The sequence below is a fragment of the Macaca thibetana genome, chromosome 13 (genome assembly GCF_024542745.1).
Source record: "Macaca thibetana thibetana isolate TM-01 chromosome 13, ASM2454274v1, whole genome shotgun sequence".
Lineage (NCBI taxonomy): Eukaryota > Metazoa > Chordata > Mammalia > Primates > Cercopithecidae > Macaca > Macaca thibetana.
This window is the reverse complement of record NC_065590.1, coordinates 79,971,897-79,994,527: the sequence shown is the minus strand read 5'-3', so window position 1 is coordinate 79,994,527 and position 22,631 is coordinate 79,971,897. Positions and strand designations below refer to the sequence as shown.

Sequence of the window (22,631 nt, the reverse complement as noted above, 5' to 3'; positions counted from 1 at the left end):
CAAGTGATCCTCCCACCTCAGCCTCCTGAATAGCTGGGACCACATACATGCACCACCACACATAGCTAATTTATTTATATTTTTAATTTTTTTGTAGAGACAGGGTCTCACTATGTTGACCAGGCTGGTCTTGAACTCCTGGCCTCAAGTGATCCTCCTGCCTCAGCCTCTCAAAGTGCTGGCATGACAGACGAGAGCCACTGAACCCAGTGAGTTTGATTTTTTTTTTTTTTTTTGAGACGGAGTCTTGCTGTGTCGCCCAGGCTGGAGTGCAGTGGCCGGATCTCAGCTCATTGCAAGCTCCGCCTCCCGGGTTTTTACGCCATTCTCCTGCCTCAGCCTCCCGAGTAGCTGGGACTACAGGCGCCCACCACCTCGCCCGGCTAGTTTTTTGTATTTTTTAGTAGAGACGGGGTTTCACCGTGTTAGCCAGGATGGTCTCGAACTCCTGACGTCGTGATCCGCCCGTCTCGGCCTCCCAAAGTGCTGGGATTACAGGCTTGAGCCACCGCGCCCGGCCGAGTTTGATTTTTTTTGAAACAAGGTCTTGCTCTGTTGCCCAGGTTGAAGTGCAGTGGCATGATCATGGCTGACTGCCGCCTTGACCTCCTGGGCTCAGGCAATCATCCTGCCTCAGCCTCCTGAATAGCTGGGACTACAGGTGTGCACCACCACACCCAGCTAATTTTAAAATTATCTGTAGAGACAGGGGTTTCCCTAGGTTGCCCAGTCTTGAACTCCTGGGCTCAAACAATCCTCCCACCTCAGCCTCCAAAGGGCTGGGATTACAGGCATAGGCCACTATGTCCAGCTTGAGTTTGCTTTTTTTAAAAGAGAAAATCAACAATCCCTTAATGAGCCTGATTTTAAGACTTAATGTGTCAAAATATGCAGTTCTTAAGACAAAGGGAGAATAGGTGTAAAAGAGGTCCTTGGTGTTCACAGCCTAAACCTGGACTCAGGGTTGGCTGCTATCAGGGTTGAGGGGTCCCTACTGCTGGACTCCTTAGACGGCCTGAGAACCAAGCCCACATCAATGCTATTCTCCCTCAAAGGGACCCAGCCTCCCTCCAGCCAGCCTGAGGCCCACTGGCATGCAGGGACCTCTGAGAACGAGTGAGTCCCAGGGATTCCTTGGCTCCTTACCTTCCAGCCTTCTCCTGCAACCAAGCCTAGGACACATGGGATTCTCCCTGAGCCAAGGACCCAGGCATGCTGTGAGCCAGGGGAAGGGGAGTAAAGAGGCTGGTGGCTTTTACCTTACATCTGAGCGTGGAGGGGCTGGGAAAGTACAGGAGGTCTGTGGGAGGTCACTCCAGAGGCTGGGAAGGGACAGCAGGGATTTGGTTGTTCTCAAGTGACCTATTTGATTTCCCCTCCTGAGGAGTCAGCACACAGGCTGAAAGATGCAGTGAGACACGAGTTTATTGGTGGAGCTGCAGCGGAGTCCTCCCTCTTTCAGGGATAGCCAAGGGCACAGCACCAACAGAGGGATGGAGAGACAGACCCCCAAACAGACACAAGGATGGAGCAGACTCACAGAGACCATAGCACAGCCACATAGGCACAGAGACACACAGGCCACAGCACCAAGAACAGACACACACACACACACACACACACACACACAGACAAAACCACAGGGCTAAGACACACGGACAAAGTGCGGGCTTGGGGCCCCTGCATAGACAGAGCGAGGGCCATGTGGGGAGGGGGCCCCTACTGACCTCCCCCAGGCATAGGCACACGAACAGCACATAGACAGGCAGATGCCCCCAGCCAGCCAGCCGGCCGGCCTGCCACACAGACAAATGGACGGCAGGGAAAGGATGTTCGTGGCTCTCCAGACCATGTGGAGAGGGCACCACAGGCCTTCGACACACCCTGCCACACTGAGGCCCGGGAGTCCCTGCCCCTGAACTAGTCACATCTATCCCCGACTCCCAACCCACTCTCCGCCACACTTTGGTCTTGCCCACTGGGGCTGGGGCTGGGGCTGGGTCTGAGGCTGGGGAAACTGGCAGGTGGAAGGAGGGAGAGAGGAAGGGGTATGGACTTGGCTCGGTCCCGTCTCTGTGATCAGGGCAGCAGACGCTGAGAGTCCAGGGCTGAGCCTCGGCCTGGCAGTGGGGTGAGGGCAGGGCCATGGCTCAGGCTTGTGGGGGCTCCTGGCAGCGCAGGCACTGGGCCATCTCTGGCTGGTACTGCTCGACCTGCAGGGTGCAGCTGGAGAATCCAAACCGGGAGTAGAGCCGGGATGAGGCTTCAGCCAGGACAGCTTCAGGATCAGCAGTGGAGTCTGTGGGAGAGTGATAAGAGGCGGCATCAATCCCAGGGGAGTCAGGAACAGGCAGGGACTGAGATAAGGACAGGGAAAGGGGCTGCAGAGCATTAAAGCCAGGCGTGAATGGGAGCCTGCTTTTCTTTCTGTGTTGTATGAACAGCATAAAAGTGTGAAATCAAATGTTGGAGAGACTCACCCTAATCAACCGTGCTAACACACTAAACTCTTCCCAGTCTCCTATTCTCTCCTGTCACTGAGTGTCAACAAACAGCTCAACGTTTCAACAGCCATATCACCCGATTTCCCAGGACAATCCAGATGTTAAATATCTGTCTCATTGTCCCTCTAGAGTTTCCATCAAATATCCTACAAATTATAATATTTTTGGCATCCAAATTGCATGACTCTGATTGCTTCTTGCATCTGGAAGAAACTCAAAAATCCTTTGTCAGCTCATGACTCACCATATATATTTTTAATAGTTGAATCATAATGTAGATGCAATTTTATATTCAGCTTTTTTTCTCAGCATTATACCATAAACATTTTTCCTAGTTGCTGTACAGTCTTCATATGCATCATTTTTAACAGTTACATGATACCTCAGGGTGGAGGTGCCGTAATTTACCTAACTGTGCCCCATCACTAGACCTGTAGGTACTAATGATCTTTTTTTTTATTTTTATTTTTTTAATAAAGAGCATCAGGACTCTCTCTTTTTTTTTTTTGAGACAGAGTCTTGCTCTGTCGCCCAGGCTGGAGTGCAGTCGCACCATCTCGGCTCACTGCAAGCTCCACCTCCCAGGTTCAAGCGATTCTCCTGCCTCAGCCTCCTGAGTAGCTGGGACTACACGCATCCGCCACCACGCTGGGCTAATTTTTTGTATTTTTCAGTAGAGACGGGGTTTCACTCTAAAACCCAGATGGTCTCGATCTCCTGACCTTGTGATCCACCTGCCTTGGCCTCCCAAAGTGCTGGGATTACAGGCATGAGCCACCGCACCTGGCCACTAATGATCTTTTAAAGGGTTGTTGGTTCCCTGTGCTACTTCAAAGAGGGTGAAACCTCCCCCAGAACACTGCATCCAGTGGATGGAGACTCCTTGTGTCCAACATGCACGAGCGCGTGTGCGTGTGTGTGTGTGTATGTGAGAGAGAGACACAGACAAACAGAGACAGATCAAGAAAGACTGAAACAATCCTAGTAACTCAAGCTATTGTCCCATGTTTGGGGTGGGGTATGTTCTAGGTAGTGACTAGCTGGGGCCAGTGAGACTCACCGATGGCCAGGTGTGCAGAGGCAACATGGTAAGTGAGCGTAAGGGCCCACAGGTGCAGCTCATGGGTAGCCCGGACTCCTGGCACCGACAACAGCGTATCCCGCACAGGTTCGAACCCCACATTGCGGGGGGTACCTGCAACCAGCACCAGTCATGCCTTACTGCCAGGGCCACTCCTGCCCAGAAGCAGCACCCCCACCACGGGACTCCACCTCCCCTATCCTGTATCCACTCTCCTTTTACCCCTACAATTCACCCTATGCCCAAATCCTTGTTCCAGCAGCAGACCCCATGAGCCAAGCCTTCTTCCCGTACTCTCTTCAAAGCAAAAAGTGGTGGCCCAGTGCGAGAGTAAAGTCAGAGACAGCCGCAGGGGTGGGGAGCAGTGGTGCCCGACTCACCTTCCATGAGGATTCGAAGAACATCTCGGAGGGTGGGAGCCGTGGATCCAAGGGCACAGATGGAGAAGAGGAAGGTGCTGATGGGGTCGGCTGCCTTGTACTGAGGCTGCAGAGAAAGAGACCCCTAAGCCCAACAACCAGCGAGCTTCCAGGGGAAGATCTAGGGGTGTCTTGAACAAACAGGACCTGAGAGGCCCCTCAAAACCCTGCAGAGAGGACAGGGAACATGACTCATGTCTGGGAGAGTCCTGGGAGGTGGGAGGGAGGAGCTGGAGGGAGGGGAAGGAAGCTTTGGGACCTGGGAAGGAGGGGGCTGGGATGTGGAGTTGTGGGGAGGAAGGCTGGGGCAGGTCTCCAACAATGGTACCTTGAAGTAGATGAGGATGGAGGCAGCCAGTACCCCAAAGCTCTGCAGGAGGTCCCCCAACACGTGCACAAATGCTGCCCGGACGCTGGTGTTCCCCAGGGGCAGGGGCTCTTCAGGCCCCTCCTCCAGCGGTGCATACTCTGCTCCCCTAGACCCGTGGCTGTGGGGGGGCCCAGCCTGGTGCAGCACAAAGGCCATTCTGAGGGGGAAGCAAAGCAGCTCAGCCCAGGGGCCTGCTCCTGGCCTCCTATGCCCCCATCTCCACGCCCCATTCTCTCACCTCCCCAGGAGCCCTTTCCCAGCCCCTGGAAGAAAACAGCGTTTTGCAAGAGAGACAAACAATGCAGCCTGGGGGAAAGAATACCAGACTTGGTGCCACACACGTGGATTCGGATGCTGGCTCTGTTACCTAAATAGATATATGACTGGGGCAAGTTACCTGTCAGGACTGACTGCATTAATGGTAAACTAGGGGTAATACTACCTACCTCATGGGGTGGCCACGAGGTTCAAATGCAATCATGTTGATGAAAGCCCTCATCAGAGTGGCTGGCCCATGGCAGGCCCTTAACAGAGATCTGCTGACTGAATTTTAGGTCTCTATCCCAGACCCTTCTCAGGCACACCCAGGGCAGCCCATGGAAAGCTGTGTGCGCATGTCTGTGTGTCTGGTGGGGAAGAGAAAGCTAGCTCTCCCATCCTGGAGGAAGACCCCTCGCCCTGGGCCCCACAAGGTGCCTGCTCCATACTGGGACGTACAACAGGTTGGCACAGACTGCGATGCTGGCGGTCAGCAGCATGGCACCCCCCTCGATGTGGTAGTCGCTGTGCAGCAGGCGGACGAAGGCCAGGTACAGGAGGATGCCAGTGACCATCCAGAGGGAGACCACAGAGGCCAAAGCCCCCAGAGTCTCTGCAGGGTAGGGGGGAGACAAGCTGTCAGAGACCTGCTTGGGACCCTGAGAGGTGCCCTCTGGCAAGACTGGAGAGTCACTGGGCCATGCAAGGGCCTTACCTGAACGGTGCCAGCCAAAGGTCATGGTGCGGGTGGCTGGACGGGTGGAAAGCCAGAGGGAGAAGAGGCTGCCCATCATGCTGCCCACATCTGCCAGCAAGTGGGCTGCGTCGGTCATGATGGCCAGGCTGTGTGCCAGATACCCGCCTGCCAGGGTGAAATGATGGAGTCTGCTTCCATTTAGAAAATATCATGTAGTGTGTATAGGCATGGAAAATAAATTGGGGGATATACACCAAAAATGTGAATTGGGGTTTTCTCAGGTGATGGGACTACAGGTATAATTAACTACTGTTATGGTCTTCTTTTCATTCATCTGTATTTTCTAACTTTTTCTACAATGATATATTTTATTTTAATAACAAGAAAATAAGGTTTTTAAAAGAAGCCAGCCCTGACCCATTGGCCCCAGACCTCGACTGGAATTCCCTTTGGTGCTCTGTCCCTCACCTCTCCCACTTCCTGAGTCCCGGGCACCCAGCTCCCCTATCCCAGCCATCCCCATCTCTGCATCTGCACCCAGGAACATCCCTGGGACTCTGGGTGGAGTGGCTTGCGCAGGTGTTGGGAGGATGGGGTTGAAGGGCTGCTCCCCAACTTACCGACCACCTCCCCAGCCATGAAGACAAAGCACACGGCACAGGCAGCATACAGCTGCTTCCGTGCATGCAGCCTCTCTGGGGTGAGACCCGGCGGCGGCAGGGGGTCCCTGTGGCAGTGGTGGAAGGGCATCTCCACAGGTTTGGACTCCTCAGGAAGGGGCTCTGATGGCTCTGTGAAGAGACTGAGGCAAGCGACATGGTTCAACCTGGGCCTGGCCCACAGGCTGGCCTGCTCACTCCACGTCCTCAGTCCCCCATGCTGGCCTCATCAGACCATCTCTCGCTCCTTCCCCAGGCCTGGTCGTATCCGGGAGCTGTGTCAGCAGAGGGCCACATGAGAGATGGGGGCTAAATGAACAGGTCAGACCCCAGCCTCCCTTTTCCTTCCATACACAGAGTCACAGAATTTCACAGCTGGAAAGCACCTTACAGATGGTCTAGTCTAACTTTTTTAACAGATGGGGTTGGCCAGGAGTGGTGGCTCACACCTGTAATCCCAGCACTTTGGGAGGCCAAGGCAGGCAGATCACGAGGTCAGGAGATTGAGACTATCCTGGCCAACATGGTGAAACACCACCTCTACTAAAAATACAAAAATTAGCTGGGTGTGGTGGCACGTGCCTGTAATCCCAGCTACTCGGGAGGCTGAGGCAGGAGAATCGCTTGAACCTGGGAGTTGGAGGTTGCGGTGAGCCGAGATCGCATCACTGCATTCCAGCCTGGTGACAGAGTCAGACTCTGTCTCAAAAAAAAAAAAAAAAAAAAAAAGAGAGAGAGAGAGAGATGGGGTCTTGCTCTGTTGCCCAGGCTGGAGTACAGTGGTGTGATCAGAACTCACCACACACTTGAGCTCCTGGCCTCAAGTGATCCTCCCACCTCAGTTTACTGAGTTTCTGGGATTATGGGCGTGAGCCACCGCACCCGGCTCTAGTCTAACATTTTATTTATGTTTATTTATTTATTTATTTATTTATTTATTTATTTATTTATTTTTATTGAGACGGAGTCTCACTCTGTCGCCCAGGCTGGAGTGCAGTGGCCGGATCTCAGCTCACTGCAAGCTCCGCCTCCCGGGTTTACGCCATTCTCCTGCCTCAGCCTCCCGAGTAGCTGGGACTACAGGCGCCCGCCACCTCGCCTGGCTAGTTTTTTTGTATTTTTTAGTAGAGACGGGGTTTCACCGGGCTAGCCAGGATGGTCTCAATCTCCTGACCTCGTGATCCGCCCGTCTCGGCCTCCCAAAGTGCTGGGATTATAGGCTTGAGCCATCGTGCCCGGCCTACATTTTATTAAGTAAGAAGCATGAGGCTCACAGAGTTGGGGGACACATGGAGGCCAACCCAGCTAGTTGCTAGAGCTGAGACTAGACCCCAACCAAATCAATTTCTTATGCTAGGCACCCCAAAATGAGCAGGATTCCTGCTGATCTCTGAGAGCTTTTGGTGAACAGAGCAAGTATGTACCTACACAATGATATAGAGCGAAGGTGGCCACTGTCATTAGGGCGCTTAGAGTGCTATCAGGGTTCTAAGGATGGAGGGCCAGACTAATTATAATGAGGAAATCAGGGAAACAGATGAAAGAGGTAACATGAGAAGGGCCTTGAAGAATGGAAAGGATTTTGATAAAGGCAGATGAATGCTATGCCACGCACACCACGGCAGTATGAAGGGAAGGTGGAATGAAGTATAGAATGGGACTCACCATGTGTCCCTGGCCTTTGTGTGCCTCCTTTCCAGGCCCACCTCCCAGAGCCTCCACTCCCGGATCCTGCCCCCGCCCTCTCTAGACGTGCAGCTGAAGTGTGGCCCTTTAAGAGACGAGCGGGGACAGCCAGGCGCCCTGGCTCAAGCCTGTAATCCCAGCACTTTGGGAGGCCGAGATGGGCGGATCACGAGGTCAGGAGATTGAGACCATCCTGGCTAACACGGTGAAACCTGTCTCTACTAAAAATACAAAAAAAATTAGCCAGGCGTGGTGGTGGGCGCCTGTAGTCCCAGCTACTCCGGAGGCTGAGGCAGGAGAATGGCGTGAACCCGGGAGGCGGAGCTTACAGTGAGCCAAGATGGCACCACTGCACTCCAGCCTGGGCAACAGAGGGAGACTCCGTCTCAAAAAAAAAAAAAAAGAGACGAGCGGGACGTTGGGGCCAAAAAGTCTGATTCCTGGCACAGAGAACTGATGGCTAGATTCCAGAGCTGATGTTGTCATGGGGAAGAAGGGGTGCAGTCTGCTATGGCTGAGGATGGCAGTGAGAGCAGCATGTTAATTGGACTTCAGTCTGACTATAAGCACCCAGCAGCGCCTACCTTAACTGCATGGTACCATAAGCCTCCCTTGACAAATGAATGGGGCTTGGGACCTCACCTAGGGCTGCCAGAGGCTGAGTGAGCTCAGGCTGAGTGCTAAGTCCATTCTGGTTCAATTCTCACCCTTGCCACTACCCAACCTGAACCCAGCAAGGACAGAATCTTCCACAGAATTCAGGACCTAAATAGAAAATACAGTACTAGAAATACTCATGGAGGTGTGACAAGAATACCCATGAGTAAAAACGAGGGCTCCAGATAGAAACGTGATCATAGCAGCAAAGTGGAGAGGGATGTCTGGGGCCTTCTGGCTGAAGACAATTCTGCCAAGTGGGTGAACTGAGTTTTGAGGGAGGTAGGGGGAACATCTGGTGCTTGTACAGAAAACTGAAATACTGGTAGATTAATTTCTTGAATTTCCAAAGCCCCATCCAAGACTTAGAATCTGGGCGTGTATGATTCTGGGTGTGTTTCCAGAGGAGATGGGGTAGTGAAGGAGGCTGTGAAACCATTCCTCGTTCGTTCAATGAGGTGCACCAGGCAGAGCACACATAATGAAGCCTGGTCTGGTGGGAGAAACAGATTGTAACAAATGGCTTACTACACAAGGACAGGCTGATGTTAGGAGGGTTACAAACAAAGCAGTTTGGGGTACAGGGAAGGCAGCACCCCCTCACAGGGGGCTCGGAGAACTTCACAGAGAAAGGCATGTTTAAGGAGATGAGACCTAGGTGGAGAAGGGTATTCCAGACATGTAGAATGACAAAGACAAGGTTTGTGGCATGGAGTCTAAGTGTGAAGTGTCAGGGGAGGGCTGAGGAGGAAAGTGATGGGCTCAAAGGAATATAAAGGAAGATACACTGACTGCTTGAACAAATATGTCCTAAGCACTGAGATGACCTTGTTAATGGGAGGAAGAGAAGAGAGGAGAGGAGATGGAGGAGTCTAGAATAGACCAGGCCAGAGCTTCCCTGGAGGGTCAGGTAGGTTAGGAAACGCCTTTCAGAAAATGCTGCAGGATTGGGTGACTAATGGCCATATGAGAGTGAAGATGGACTGGAGCTGGAGATGCGAGTCTGAAGAGCAGAGGCTGGGTGGCTCTGGGGGCAGTGGGCAACATTCATTCCCTGGCCTTGTAAAGCACAGCACAGCCAGTCATCAAGGTGGCCACCCATCAACAGGCAGCTCCCTTTTGTTCTGCATAAATTGGGCACTAAGGAAGCCTGGCTGTTGGTGTGTGGGGGTGTGTGCATGTGGGGTGGCTACATGCTGTTTAGAGATGAGGAAAGGCTGTTTCCTCTCCCTGGCCCTCCGAAACCCCCAACAAACAACCAATATTGAGTGGGGAAGAGGGGTGACGTAGCAGGGGCTGAACCAAAGTCAAAAGGACACCTGAAGAGATGCCAGGCCTACGGCAGAGCCCTCACTGCGTCTCTGCAGGCCCCTGCAGGAAGGGGTCCAGCTCCCTTCTGCTCGCCCCCGCCCCCAACCCGGCTTGAAGGCCCCCACCCAAGGAAAGAACGAGAAGCACACAGAAGCACCACGTCAGAGACAAAGGGAGAGGGACTAGGAGAGAAGCAGAAAGATTGAGAGAGATGGGGTAGAGAAAAAGCCAGAGACCCTGCCAAATTCCCGAGACAAACGGACGGTCAGCCGACCGACAAGATGGCCCGCGGGGATGAGCAGGAAGGCCCGGCGGCCGCTCAGAGGGGCAGGCGGATGGCGGCGGCGGGCGCGGGGGCCGGCGGGGCGCGTTGGCGGTTCTCCTACCGCCCCCGGCCCGCTGTCCTGGCCGCTCTGCGCGCCTCATTTCACACCTCGCCGCCCCCGGCCCCGTCTGTGCGGAGCCGGGAATACCCCCGCTGCCCAGACCGCACCTGCTCCTTCCTCGCCGCCCCCTCGCTTCCCGGCGGCCGCCCGCCCCCCAGGGGCCCACAGGACCTGCATGGAGCCCGGCCCATCATCGGGCCCTGGCGTCCACAGCTGGCCGCGGCTGGAGGGGGCGCGCGGAGGAAAGCCCCTGGGCCTCCAGAGGGAGCTCTGAAGTCTGGGCAGCTAGGGGCTCCCGCCCTGGGCCCGAGGCAATAAGGACCTCGAGGCACCTGGCAAGGGCTCCGGCCCGACGGAGCGGCAGCCGCTCCCAGGGAAGGCAGGCGCGGCGGGGGCGGCGGATGGGTCCGGCGACTTGGGACGCCGGCAGGAGGGGAGTGGGAGGCCGCTTCACCCAAGGAAATCAGGCAGCCGGGAGGAGGCGTAGTCGGCTGTGTAGGGCCGGGCGCTCCGTGCGGCCAGAGGGGACTAAGCGGGGTGCAGCGGAGACCAGGAACCCGCGGGGCGCCGGGACAGCCGCCGGGGCCCGCGCCGAGAGAGACAACGAAATGGACGGAGGGTAGTAGGGTGGCGCCCCCAGGCCGAGGGCCAGCCCAGGTCTGTCCTACCTCTTCAAACGCAGGCTGCCGCCGGCGCCACCGCGGTCCAGGTGGCTCACCAGGCGAGTGGTCTCCGAGCCCCCGGCGGCGGGAGAGGGCTCCATGTTCCCGGTGCCCCGACCGTCGAGGCCCCACCGAGGGAGGGATAGGCCGGGCCGGCCCCGCGCCAAGTCCAAGCAGCCCGCCGACCCCCAGGATCCCCGCAGGGCGGCGGGGCCACTAGAGTGGAGCGAACTGCAGCAACTGTGGCGCGCGGAGTCCGAACTGCAGATCCCGCTGCCGCTGGAGCCCCGCCCCGCGTGGGGCGAGCTCGCCAAGCCCCGCCTCCAGGCTCCCCAGCCTCTCCCCACCCTTAAGCCCCGCCCCACTGCCAAAGCCCCATTTCCCCGCGCCAGAGCCCGGTGAAGGCGGCGGGAGCGCCCCGCCACCCGAGTTCTGGAGAACTCCTCATCTCCGCAGCCCCGTCCCCCAGGCGAGCTAGCCCCTCCTCTGCACAAAGTCCCGCCCACCGGTTCCAAGCCTCGCTCCTCAAGCCCAGGGACCTCACGACCAACCTTCGCCCAACGACCATCACTCTGTGCATGCCTGCACGGGGGGTGTCGCCCACCACGCGGAGGCAGAAACAGGGGCGGACCCATTACCTATCTCCAGAGAACCAGAAAGAACGTGAGATGAGCGGTGACACACGGAGATTCCAGGGACTCCAGAAACCCCTCTACGGAGAATCTGGGGTCGAAATTCACTAGCCAAATCTGCTGCCAATCACTGTACCGCGAATGATCATTTATTTTTATACAGAAACATTGGGTGACAAGCTTCCTGCTCTCCTTCAACCCATTGTTATCCCTGCTTTTCAACTGAGTAAACTGAGACCCAGAGGAAGAAGAGTCCAAGGTCACGAAGGCTGTGAATGAAGGCCCCGGCCTGGACCCCCAAACTCTTTCCCTCCCCGGCTCTGGACGCCGCACTGGCAACTGGAGAGCGCGCACAGTCCTCTTACCAGCGGGGGCGGCCAGTGGAGTCGAGCCGCCTTTTTGGTGTCACGGCCACTGTTTATGGAGAGGGGGCTGAGGGGCAGCGTGTCAGCCAGTGATTCCCATCCTCCACACCTGCAGCGCCCTTCAGGACATTACCGCATTCTGCCTCATTTGGGGGAAACTAAAACCCAGGGGCGGGAGCGACTTACAGCAAAGTCGGTGGCCGAGCCTCAAGTCGAAGCTTCAAATGCTCAATGTTCTCTCCCCTCGCACCTGCCGCCACTGTAGAATGGGAGGGGGTGGGAAGAGGATTGTGCACTGGAAGCTATGACAGTCTGTGAAGAGGAGGGTCCGTAGGAGGAGGGGAGAGAGCGAGCAGGGATGGGGAAGCGTGGAGGGTGGGAATGGTTAGTAAGCCCAGGCAAGAAACTCATCAGCCGCATCCTTCAGAACACACTGGGCGTCCTGAACTTAGGCTTCTGGGGACAGACACCTACCCTCGACAGTGTTATTCCAACGAGACCGCGAGTGCACTTTCAAAAAACAAAACAAAACAAAACAAAAAAACGGGAGCACGTGCCAGATACAGTGGTTGGAAGTGAGGGGGTTAACCCGGGAGAGCTTCGCGGAGGAGGTGAGGCTTAAATGGATTAGGCAAGCTGGGCGGCGGGCTGGCTGTTCCGGCGGGGGAGAGTGTGGCTTGGCTCGTGCCAAGGTGTGCGGGCGGCGCGTGCGAAGGGACTGTCCTGTGCGGCGGCTGCGGAGCCGCACGGGAGAGCCACAGGGGCTGCGTGCGCCCTCCGCGCCATCCCCGCCCCCGGCTGCGCCAGCCTTTCCTCGGCACCCGCCCCCGGCCTCCCCAGTCCAAAGCCCACGCTGGGTGAGGGGGCAAGGGAGAGAGGGGGTCTTTATCCCTCCAACCTCCCCTTAAGGCGCGGAACTTGAGGGACCTCTGTTTCTCCTCGGGTCACAGGGAGGCAAATTGAGGCGGCCAGAGGGGGAAACCACCGGACAAGGTCACCTTGTTGGACTACTTATCAGAGTCAAGGTGGAACCCAAGTCCCTGCCTAGCTATGCCAGGGCTCTGGGTACGTCGGGCCCGGCGCCGTCGGTTTTCTAAGCGCCGCACCCATCCTAGGGCTCTCCCCAATTCTGAGAACCCTGGAGCTGGGATGCGCAGGGGCCACCGTGCACTCCGTGGCTCGGATGCGGCAGCCTGGCCCGTAGAGACCTGGGCGGGTGAGCTCGAGAATGGGGAAAAACTGTGGGGCCCTATGCAGGGAACGGGATTCTTGGCACGGCTCAGCCGATGACGACAACAGGAGACATAACAACAATGGCTTCCTCCGGGATTTCCCTTCCCGGGCAGCCGGCGCAGCCAGCAGCCTCGAGTGCCGGGAGGGGGCGCAGACGCCCTCACGTGCCCTGCCCGCCCCCACCGGGAGCCAGCAGGCGAGGAAGGCAGGGGCGCCTCGCAGCGCGTGGCCAAACGTGCCGCCTCCAGAAGCCGAGGGCGCCGGCGGTGGGAATACCAACCTTCACTTGAAAATTTATGTAAGGAAAGCTTGGCAGCGAAACAGGGTGCTTGCACCTGTTCCTCAAAGAGCTATCAAATGGCCCTGTGAAAATCTTTGCAAAGGGCCCTCGCGAATGCCAGGCCTCAAGTGCGATTCTCTGCACTGAGGTCAGGATTTAAGCTGGGCTAGAGATTTCAGGCAAAATTTAAAATGTAAGCATGTGGACAAGAGTGAACACCTGACAAGTCCAAGCCAAGCTGAAGAGCATGGACAGAGGAGGCAACTGGAGGTCCAACTTCTACTCCATTCTCCACTCATATGTCACCTCCAGGAAGCCTTTCCTTTCTTTTCCCAGACAGGGTATGTGTCCCTCCCTGCTTCTCTCAAGGCTCACACTGTGCTTATCTGATCCCAGCACTCACCTCATGGTGATGAAGTCCTTGCTTGTCTGTCTGCCTGCTACAGGGCAAGCTCCCTGAAGGCAGGAATTGTGTCTTTCTCATCTGTGTTCCAAAACCCCACTCATGGCTGGCACACAGTCTTCAATTAAGCCATCCCAGAAAGGAGGAGCTAGCTGAGTGGAAGCAGGATGGAGGAGGGAGGATTTTAGCTGGTCACAGGGAGAATGAGGGAGGGCGGTAGCTTAAATGTCACTGCCTCGGGGAGGCCTTCCCTGGCCCCCACACTAGGTTAATTCTCATGTCATACACTCTCATCACACAATACTTTTTCTGTCTTTTTTTTTTTCTTTTTGGAAACAGGGTCTCACTCTGTTGCTCAGGCTGGAGTGCAGTGGTACAAACAAGGCGCACCACAGCCTCGACCTCCTGGACTCAAGTGATCCTCCTGCCTCAGCCTCCCAAAGTGCTGGTACTACAGGTGTGAGCCACTGTGCTGCATCAACACACTATTTTTTTCTTTCAGCACTGATCATACTGTAAGTAAATTGTTACCTGGGAATTATTTGTTTCATCATTTGGCTTCCAGGCTACCATAATCTGGTTTTCCTCCTACTTCACTGGCTGTTTATTTTCAGTCCTCTTTGCTGGTTCCTCCCCACCTTCTCAATATTTTCTTGCTGAATTAGACTAGGCCTTGGTCACTGTCTTCTCTTCTTTCCACACTCACTCCCATGGAGTTATCATCCAGTTTCCGGTCTTTAAATACTATCCAATAACAGCAGAAAGTAATGATTGTTGAAGCTAGATGTTGGGTACATAGAGAGTCACTGTATCATTCTATTTTTGTATGGGTTTGAATTTTTCTATTAAAAATGATTAAAAATAGCCTGGCGTGGTGGCTCACACCTGTAATTCCAGCATTTTGGGAGGCTGAGGCAGGCAGATCACTTGAGGTCAGGAGTTCGAGACTATCCTGGCCAACATGGTGAAACCCCATCTCTACTAAAAAATACAAAAATTAGCTGGGTGTGGTGGCATGCAACTATAGTCCCAGCTACTTGGGAGGCTGAGGCAGAAGAATCACTTGAATCCGGGAGGCGGAGGTTGCAGTGAGATGAGATCGTGCCGCTGCACTACAGCCTGGATGACAGAGTGAAACTCCATCTCGTAAATAAATAATAAATGGCATCTGTGCGGTGGTGACTCTCAGATCTCTCACTTGGACTCCAAACTCATATATCCAACATGTCAGCTTGACATCTCTTCCTTCTTGTCTGGTAGGCAGGCCTATCAAGCTCCATAAGTCCAAAACTGAGCCCCTGATTGTCACCTCATCCTGAACCTTCTGTTTCTGCAGTCTTCCCATGTCAGAATATGGTAACTCCATCCTCCCATCTGCTCAGGCCAGACATCCTAGGGTCATCCTCGACAACTCTATTTTCACTCTACATGCAAGCTGTCAGCAAATCCTGATCCCGCCTTTTCCAAACCACCATCATCTGTCTTCTTGATACTGCAGTAGCCTCCTCCATGGTCTCCACGTTTCCATCCTTACTGCCCTCTAGTCTGTTCTCAACCAAGCAGCTAGGTAAACATAGGTCAGATTTGTCACTCGCCATCATACTCAGAGTACCAGCCAGAGTCCTTCTAATGGCCTGTAAGGGGTCCTACAGAATTTAGCTCCAATGATCTCATTTCACACTTCTCCCACCTCACTCCCCAGCCATCCTGGCCTTCTTGTGAGTCCTACAACACACCAGGTATGCTCCCACCCCAGGGCCTTCACATTTGCTTATCTCACCAGCTGTAACGTACTCTGCCAGATGTACTCATGACCTACCTCCTCACATGCTTCAGGTCTTGACTCAGATATGATCTGGCCAGGCCCTCTCTGTTTGTTCTTTTAAAAACTGCAACCTGGCTGGATGCAGTGGCTCACACCTGTAATCCCAGCACTTTGGGAGGCCGAGGTGGGTGGATCACCTGAGGTCAGGAGTTTGAGACCAGCCTGGCCAATATGGGGAAACCCCGTCTGTACTAAAAATACAAAAATAAGCCGGGCGTGGTGACACGTGCCTGTAATCCCAGCTACTCTAGAGGCTGAGGCAGGAGAATCACTCAAACCTGGGAGGCGGAGGTTGCAGTGAGCCGAGATCTTGCCACTGCACTCCAGCCTGGGCAACAGAACAAGACTCCATCTCGAAAAACAACAACAACAACAACAACAACACTGAAACCTCTCCCCCAACATTCTATTTCTATTCCTTGCTTTATTTTTCTCCATAGCCATCATTACCATCTAACACACTGCATATTTTACTCATTTTGGGTTTTTTTTTTTTTTTTTTTTTTTGAGACGGAGTCTCGCTCTGTCACCCAGGCTGGAGTGCAGTGGCTGGATCTCACTGCAAGCTCCGCCTCCCGGGTTTACGCCATTCTCCTGCCTCAGCCTCCCAAGTAGCTGGGACTACAGGCGCCCGCCACCTCGCCCGGCTAGTTTTTTTGTATTTTTTAGTAGAGACGGGGTTTCACCGTATTAGCCAGGATAGAACTCATTTTGTTTATTGTCTATCCCTCTCGCCAGAATGTAAGCCCCATGATGGCAGAAATTCTGTCTGTTTTGCATGCTGCTGTATCCCCAGAACAGGGTCTGGTACATAATAGCACCCAGTAAATATTTGTTGAAGGTCTTAATGAACTCTGTCTCCCATATTAGGCTCTAATCTATGAGGGAAGAAAAAGAGTTTGACCACTTATTGTTGGTACTAGGTACTAGGCATATATCAGTGCTTGGTTGATATTTGTTGAGTAAGTGAATTGATTAAGGAAAAGAATAGTTTATGGGGAGAAATGGTATGAGAGCAATGGTACAGAGGTGAAGAAAAACAGAAATATTTAGTGAGGAGACCCATTTGATTGCTGTGAAAGGTTCACCTTAGGACAACAGTAGACAATGAGTTTGAAGGGGTAAATTGGCATAAGGTCAGAGTTCACTGCCAGATTTCAAAAGTGGTTTTGCATCTTGTGTGATGCTGTGAGCAAAGTAGTAAGATGGAAGCATGCTTTAAGAACAGTGATCCTAGGCCGGGCACGGTGGCTCAAGCCTGTAATCCTAGCACTTTGGGAGGCCGAGACGGGCGGATCACAAGGTCAGCAGATCGAGACCATCCTGGTTAACACGGTGAAACCCCGTCTCTACTAAAAAATACAAAAAACTAGCCGGGCGAGGTGGCAGGCGCCTGTAGTCCCAGCTACTCGGGAGGCTGAGCCAGGAGAATGGCGTAAACCCGGGAGGCGGAGCTTGCAGTGAGCTGAGATCTGGCCACTGCACTCCAGCCTGGGCGACAGAGCTAGACTCCGTCTCAAAAAAAAAAAAAAAAAAAAAAGAACAGTGATCTGGGAGCAGTATCCAGGATGAAGCCAGCAATGGGGAGAAAAGTTAGGAGGCTAGGACACCAGCCAGTGTGATATGGAAATCCTTTAACTGGGGTGCATCAAGGCTGTGGGAGCTGAGAAGAGACAAATAAAACAGAGATTTTGAAAAAAAAAAATTATCAAGCTTTTTTAACCTAAATTTGGGGAAAAGAATGAGTCTCCAGTCTTACAAATAGTCATAACATTAACAGAAATGGAGAAACAAACAAACAAACAAAAAACAGTCCAGGGGGAAAATGATGAATTCAGATTTTAGAGTGCGGTTTTTCTTTTTCTTTTTTTAATTTTTTTTTTTTTTTTTTTTTTTTGAGACGGAGTCTCGCTCTGTTGCCCAGGCTGGAGTGCAGTGGCACAATCTCGGCTCACTGCAACCTCAGTCTCCCTGGTTCAAGTGGTTCTCCTGCTCAGCCTCCCGAGTAACTGGGATTACAGGTGTGTACCACCATGCCTGGCTAATTCTGACTGTGGATTTTCTCTGCAGTTTGGTCCTTAAGCTTCTGCTTGTGCTCCTCTCTTCTTTAGATAGTCAGTCTACACCCATGGTGGGTTAAACAGAAAGAAGTGATTTAAGGTCTAAAGTCTCTTCCCAAAACATAACCTGATGTTTTTCACTCCATTTAATCATTCTGCCTGAAATTCTATCTGTTATTCCTTTTGCATTAATGACAATTAAGAGGGTGAGGTATTAACTGTCTTTTCACTATCATCTAAATTACAGTGTTGTAATAAGATTGCTTTCTATCTACCCTGAGGGATGAGATCATTCTATGAAAGCAGTAGTTTTTATTAGAAGTATTGAAACAGAGGAAATGAGAGTGGTAATTTTGGAGTTCTGGCTGCTTGGGAGGACTGGGAGCAGTGTTTTGGATAGCCAGAGGGCAACAAGGTGGCACTGGGTAGGAGAACAAGAAAATGGGGTTCTAAGAGGCTCAGAAGAAGGATGGAAAGACACAAATAACAATTTGCAAATCTTAGGGGAGGGGAGGGACCCTGATTTTTCCTTTCTTGCCAGAGACAAAATGAAATGCAACCTTATAAAATCAGGAGATAGGATAGAAATAGCTAGTATAATAATAATAGTCATAATAATAAAGCATGTGCCTTGTGCTTTATTCACATTTAATCCTCATAACAACCCAAAGAGACAGACACTATTATCTCCAGTTTACAGGTGAGACAGGTGCTGTTAGCCTAGTGTTGGGTCTGCAGAGTTTGGGGTTGCAGGTCAGAGAGGACAGGGACATGAAGCAGTCTCCTTTCTAGCTGAAGGCCTTCCACCTCCCATCCTGAGGTGTTTGGCCTGGGAAGCAGAGGCAAACACGATTGGGCAGGTGGTGGTGGTTTTGGTCACATGTAGTATACATGCCTTCTGCTGGGGGAGGGGAAAGAGGAACATTACCTGACATCACCCATGAGAGGATGTGAATATCCCCCACAGCTGTGGTCTGTCTATAGACTTGGATTTTAAAGTAGGAAGGAACAGTCACCGTGTAGATTCTGAACTTGGAGTCAGAAAACTCAGGTCAGATCTCACTGGATAACCTTAAGCAGGTCAATCCGTCTATCTGGGCTGCACTTTCTTCAATTATAAATTGAAGGTGTTGGACTCAAGTTAAATCTCTGAGGTCCCTTCCAGCTCAAAAACTGTATAATTTGCGAACCTGGTGGTTGAATGTGACAAATTATGATCTCTCTCTCTCCCACTGCATATGTTCCAGAGCGTGGTATTTTGGGTATAAATATGCCAATGTCTGCTGTCTTTATGTGTGTGTATTCCAGCTATATGACTAAAACTTTAGTTGTTTGTGGGTAAACAAGGGATGCTTCTTGGTTTTCTCCATGAGAGACCAAATGGCTCTGGGTGGTAGTAAACGAAACAATCACTGACTCAAGGTATGATGGGAGGGCAAATGATCCAAGAAATGGTTTTAGTCTGTAATCATTCTTTAGCAGTTATTTTTGGTTTTTTATTTTCATTCTTTTAAAAACCAAATCCAATTAAGTCTTGACATCAACCCTGTGAAATGGCACAGGTTTTTATAGAAGCAGAAAAATAGACACAGAGATGAAATGATTTGTCTAAAATCACACAGCCTGTGAGGGCCAGAGCCAGAGCTAAGATCTAGGGCTTCTGACCCTGGCTTGTGTGTTCTTCCTAGGACTGACCCAGTAGAACCCAGTGAGAAGAGACCCCAGCATAGAACACTCAGTCAAAGAGGTTCTGGTTTCTAGGTAAAGGCAAAGACGAGAGCCACTGGCCAAAGAAGGCCAGGCCGACTGGGCCACGCTACTCCCATCTCTGCAGTTTCCTGGCTGAAGTGACATTCTATTCAGAGCAGAGCCTCACAAGACTTACAGATAATGGCTATTTCAAGAGCTATGAACTGTGATTAGTTAGAATGTCAGAGGGCCATGATAAGAAGTGAAAACATTCTGTAGCCTCTGGCAAGATGCGAAAGGTGTTTACTAACTCTTCTCAGAACCGAATTTGCCTTCTTTCTCAGGGCTCACCTCTATGAAGCAGGGATGCAATTTCCTCTCGGGTTGTTATGAGGATCCAAGGAGATAATTAGGTAAGAGCATCTTAGAAAAGCCTCACTCACTTTTGCCTGTTCATTCAACCAACCAACATTTATTGAACACAAGAAGTGTGTTAGGAACTGGAGGGAATACTAAGACAAATAAGAAACAGGGAGTTCAGAATCACGTTATTATCTCCCCTCTTGTCTTCTTTCTGTATCATGGTTTCTTCTTGTCTAGGACCATATGAGGGAAGATGGGCCCTGTAGTCTTGTCCAGTTCCCTAGCTAAGTGCTTCTGTCCCAGGGAATTCTGAGCCCAACCTCCAGGTTACATTGGATCAGCAGAGTGCCCTCAGCTATAGCTCATTCAACAAATCATTCATTCACTTACGTGAGCCAGGCATGGCTCTAGGTGCTGGGGATACAAGGTCCCTGCCCTCATGGAGCTGTCACCTGGGGAAGGCAGCTTTTTTTTTTTTTGCCCAGGCTGGAGTGTAGTGGCATGATCTCGGCTCACTGCAACCTCCACCTCCCAGGTTCAAGTGATTCTCCTGCCTCAGCCTCCTGAGTAGCTGGGATTACAGGCATGCACCACCACACCCAGCTAATTTTTGTATTTTTAGTAGAGACGGGGTTTCACCATGTTGGCCAGGCTGGTGTCGAACTCCTGACCTTGTGACCCACCTCTGTGCCTGGCTAACAGCAGCTTTTAAATCAATATGCAAATAAATATATGTTCACCAGCTGGGCATGGCGGCTTATGCCTGTAATCCCTGCAATAAGGCAGGCAGATCACTTGAGCTCAGGAGTTCAAGACCAGCCTGGGCAACATGATGAAACCTTGCCTCTACCAAAAATATGAAAATTAGCTGGACATGGGAGTGCATGCCTTTAGTCCCAGCTACTTGGGAGGCTGAGGTAGGAAGATGGCTTGAGCCCAGGAAGTTGAGGCTACTGAGCTGTGATTGTGTCACTGCACTCCAGACTAAGACCCGGTCTCAAAAAAAAAAAAAAAAAAAAAAAAAAAAAAAATTATATATATATATATATATAGGTGGTAAGGAGAGAGGAGTAGAACCCAGTTTAGAAGGCCTCCCTGAGGAGGCCTGAAGCTGACATCCCTGAAGGATGAGAGGTTAAGCCCTCCAGGCAGAGGGAACAACATGGTCAAAGGCTCTTGAAATGGGAGGAAACACAATGTTTTCAAATAACTAACAAGAAAGAGGAAAGTGGTGGAGCAGAGCCCAGAGCAAGCAGGACAGTGGTTCCAGAAAAGATTGGAGAGGCAGAGGCAGGACCATGCTGGGTCTTACAGACTGAGGCAAGGAATTCATTACAAGTGTACCTCTAATGCCTTCTGCTCTCTCTACCCAGTGCTGGGGAAGAAATGCGCTGGTTTGTTCTGCTAGTTCTGTCCTCCCATGATAGTCATGAAAGCTTGGGGGTTAAAGAAATTTGGCATGAGACAAACCACCAAAAAAATTATCAGCTTCAGCTTCTTTTTAGGTGAGTAACCTCTATGGACTGGGTGGGTGATGCAAAGGTCTTCATCCCCTCTCCCAGCACTGATCACAGGCCTACAGAAATAAATTCATTAATTCAGCAGTCATCATGTCTGCTGCAGATGGACTCCTTAGTTCATTTGCTTAGATGGTTCTTGAGGTGGAATACTGATTTACTACTTAAAACCTTCAAGGGGGCCGGCGCAATGGCTTACGCCTATAATCCCAGCACTTTGGGAGGCCAAGGCAGGAAGATCGCTGAGGTCAGGAGTTCGAAACCAGCCTGGCCAACATGGTGAAACCCCGTCTCTACTAAAAATACAAAAAAATTAGCCAGGCATGGTGGCGCATGCCTGTAATCCCAGCTACTTGGAAGGCTGAAGCAGGAGGCTCACTTGAATCTGGAAGGCAGAGGTTCCAGTGAGCTGACATTGCGCCACTGCACTCCAGCCTGGGTGACAGAGTGAGACTCCAGCTCAAAAAAAAAAAAAAAAAAAAAAAAAACCTATAAGGGGAGGGAAATGTGCACAAATAACTGTAATAAAAGGAAGACAGTGATAAAAAGCTACAAAAGGGTTAACAGATAAGCATTTTCCAACTAATAAAGCTTTTTCTACTACATGTTACAGGAGCCATTCAGTGCTATTGTAAAGAAACCCAGCACTACAAAGTAGTAAATTATAAGTGATGCAAACACTACCTCCTGTAGAAACTCATGGGAAGGGAGGCCAGGTAGAGGCATGCTCCCACACCTGCAGGTGGGCATACAAATCCTCCTTCTGCTACCTTTCCGGAAGAAATTTAGCAATAGAGATCAACAGCGTAAAAAAGAAAAAAAAAAAAAAATCATTTCGATCCAATAATTCCACTTCCAAGAATGTATCCTTAGGAAAAAAATAGAGATTTGTTCAAGGATTCCTGTTGAATTTTCCTCATAAGGTTATTACACTATCAAATAGAAATAACTGAAACACCCAAGTTGGGTTACATTATGGGACATGCTCATGATGGCATCATATTTAACTTAAGTTTTTGAAGCACGGTAGTGACTTTGGAAAAGGCTCGAGACATCGTTTTAATGAGATGTGCAAACTCATCATTACAATATACTAGAAGAAATGCTTTGACAAACTAAGTGGGAACAACTGGGAGAGTGAAGGATGGAGTATCAGGAACAGGGGCATACGAGTTGGGTCTTACAGGTTGTGGAGGTGTTTCCAGGTGGAAGGGAAGGAGGGACCGAGCGGAGAGCCCTAAGTCTTGAGGACAACTGGGAAGGTAACACACCTCTTGAGAAGGGCATGCAGCAGCCATACCTCTCATCCGCCACGGTCAGCAAACCCATTGTGTTTCCTGGAGTGAGGTGGGCCATCAAGATGGGTGGTGCCCTCCTGCTGGAGAAGAGGGGCTCGGCGGGAATCCCTGCCCCAAAGCCTGGCAGCAACGCTCCTCCGCTGCCCTGGGCCGCAGGCTGCTGAGCCCTCTCGCTTCCCTGCGCGCGAAATAAGTCCCAGGGCCAGTGTGGCCTCCCCACCCAGTGCTTCCGGGGGCGCCAAAAAACGACTTGCCCTGACCCGCAGCGCCGGCGCT

The 22,631-nt window shown here is 52.0% G+C and overlaps 2 protein-coding genes across 8 annotated transcripts in view; one reads left to right on the top strand and one right to left on the bottom strand.

Moving 5' to 3' along the window:
• The window catches only part of SNX17 (sorting nexin 17), a 139,452-nt gene that overhangs the window by 13,840 nt on the left and 102,981 nt on the right, over positions 1-22,631 (top strand). The window lies entirely within an intron of this gene.
• SLC30A3 (solute carrier family 30 member 3) lies at positions 1,408-22,530 on the bottom strand. Of its 7 annotated transcripts, XM_050753826.1 has the most exons (9): positions 13,604-13,710; positions 11,874-11,946; positions 5,950-6,131; positions 5,348-5,494; positions 5,092-5,245; positions 4,333-4,531; positions 3,966-4,071; positions 3,565-3,699; positions 1,408-2,299 (listed from the first exon to the last, which is right to left on the bottom strand). In XM_050753826.1, the coding sequence occupies exons 3-9, from the start codon at positions 6,077-6,079 to the stop codon at positions 2,151-2,153; spliced, it is 1,020 nt and encodes a 339-aa protein (XP_050609783.1). In that variant the 5' UTR covers positions 6,080-6,131; positions 11,874-11,946; positions 13,604-13,710; the 3' UTR covers positions 1,408-2,150. The 7 variants fall into 7 exon arrangements, with proteins under 7 accessions (XP_050609783.1, XP_050609781.1, XP_050609782.1 ...); XM_050753824.1 differs by lacking the exons at positions 11,874-11,946; positions 13,604-13,710 and adding an exon at positions 22,358-22,530; XM_050753825.1 differs by lacking the exon at positions 5,092-5,245 and having other exon boundaries at positions 13,604-13,704.

What these genes read in the sequence shown, in the direction of transcription:
- SLC30A3 (XM_050753821.1), bottom strand. Translation starts at nt 10,791, where the DNA reads ATGGAGCCCTCTCCCGCCGCCGGGGGCTCGGAGACCACTCGCCTGGTG. An exon ending in TCTTCGAATCCTCATGGAAG is followed by an intron (nt 3,700 to 3,965) that starts GTGAGTCGGGCA and finishes TGCTGGTTGCAG; the next exon opens with GTACCCCCCGCAATGTGGGG. An exon ending in CTCTGCACACCTGGCCATCG is followed by an intron (nt 2,300 to 3,564) that starts GTGAGTCTCACT and finishes ACTCTCCCACAG; the next exon opens with ACTCCACTGCTGATCCTGAA.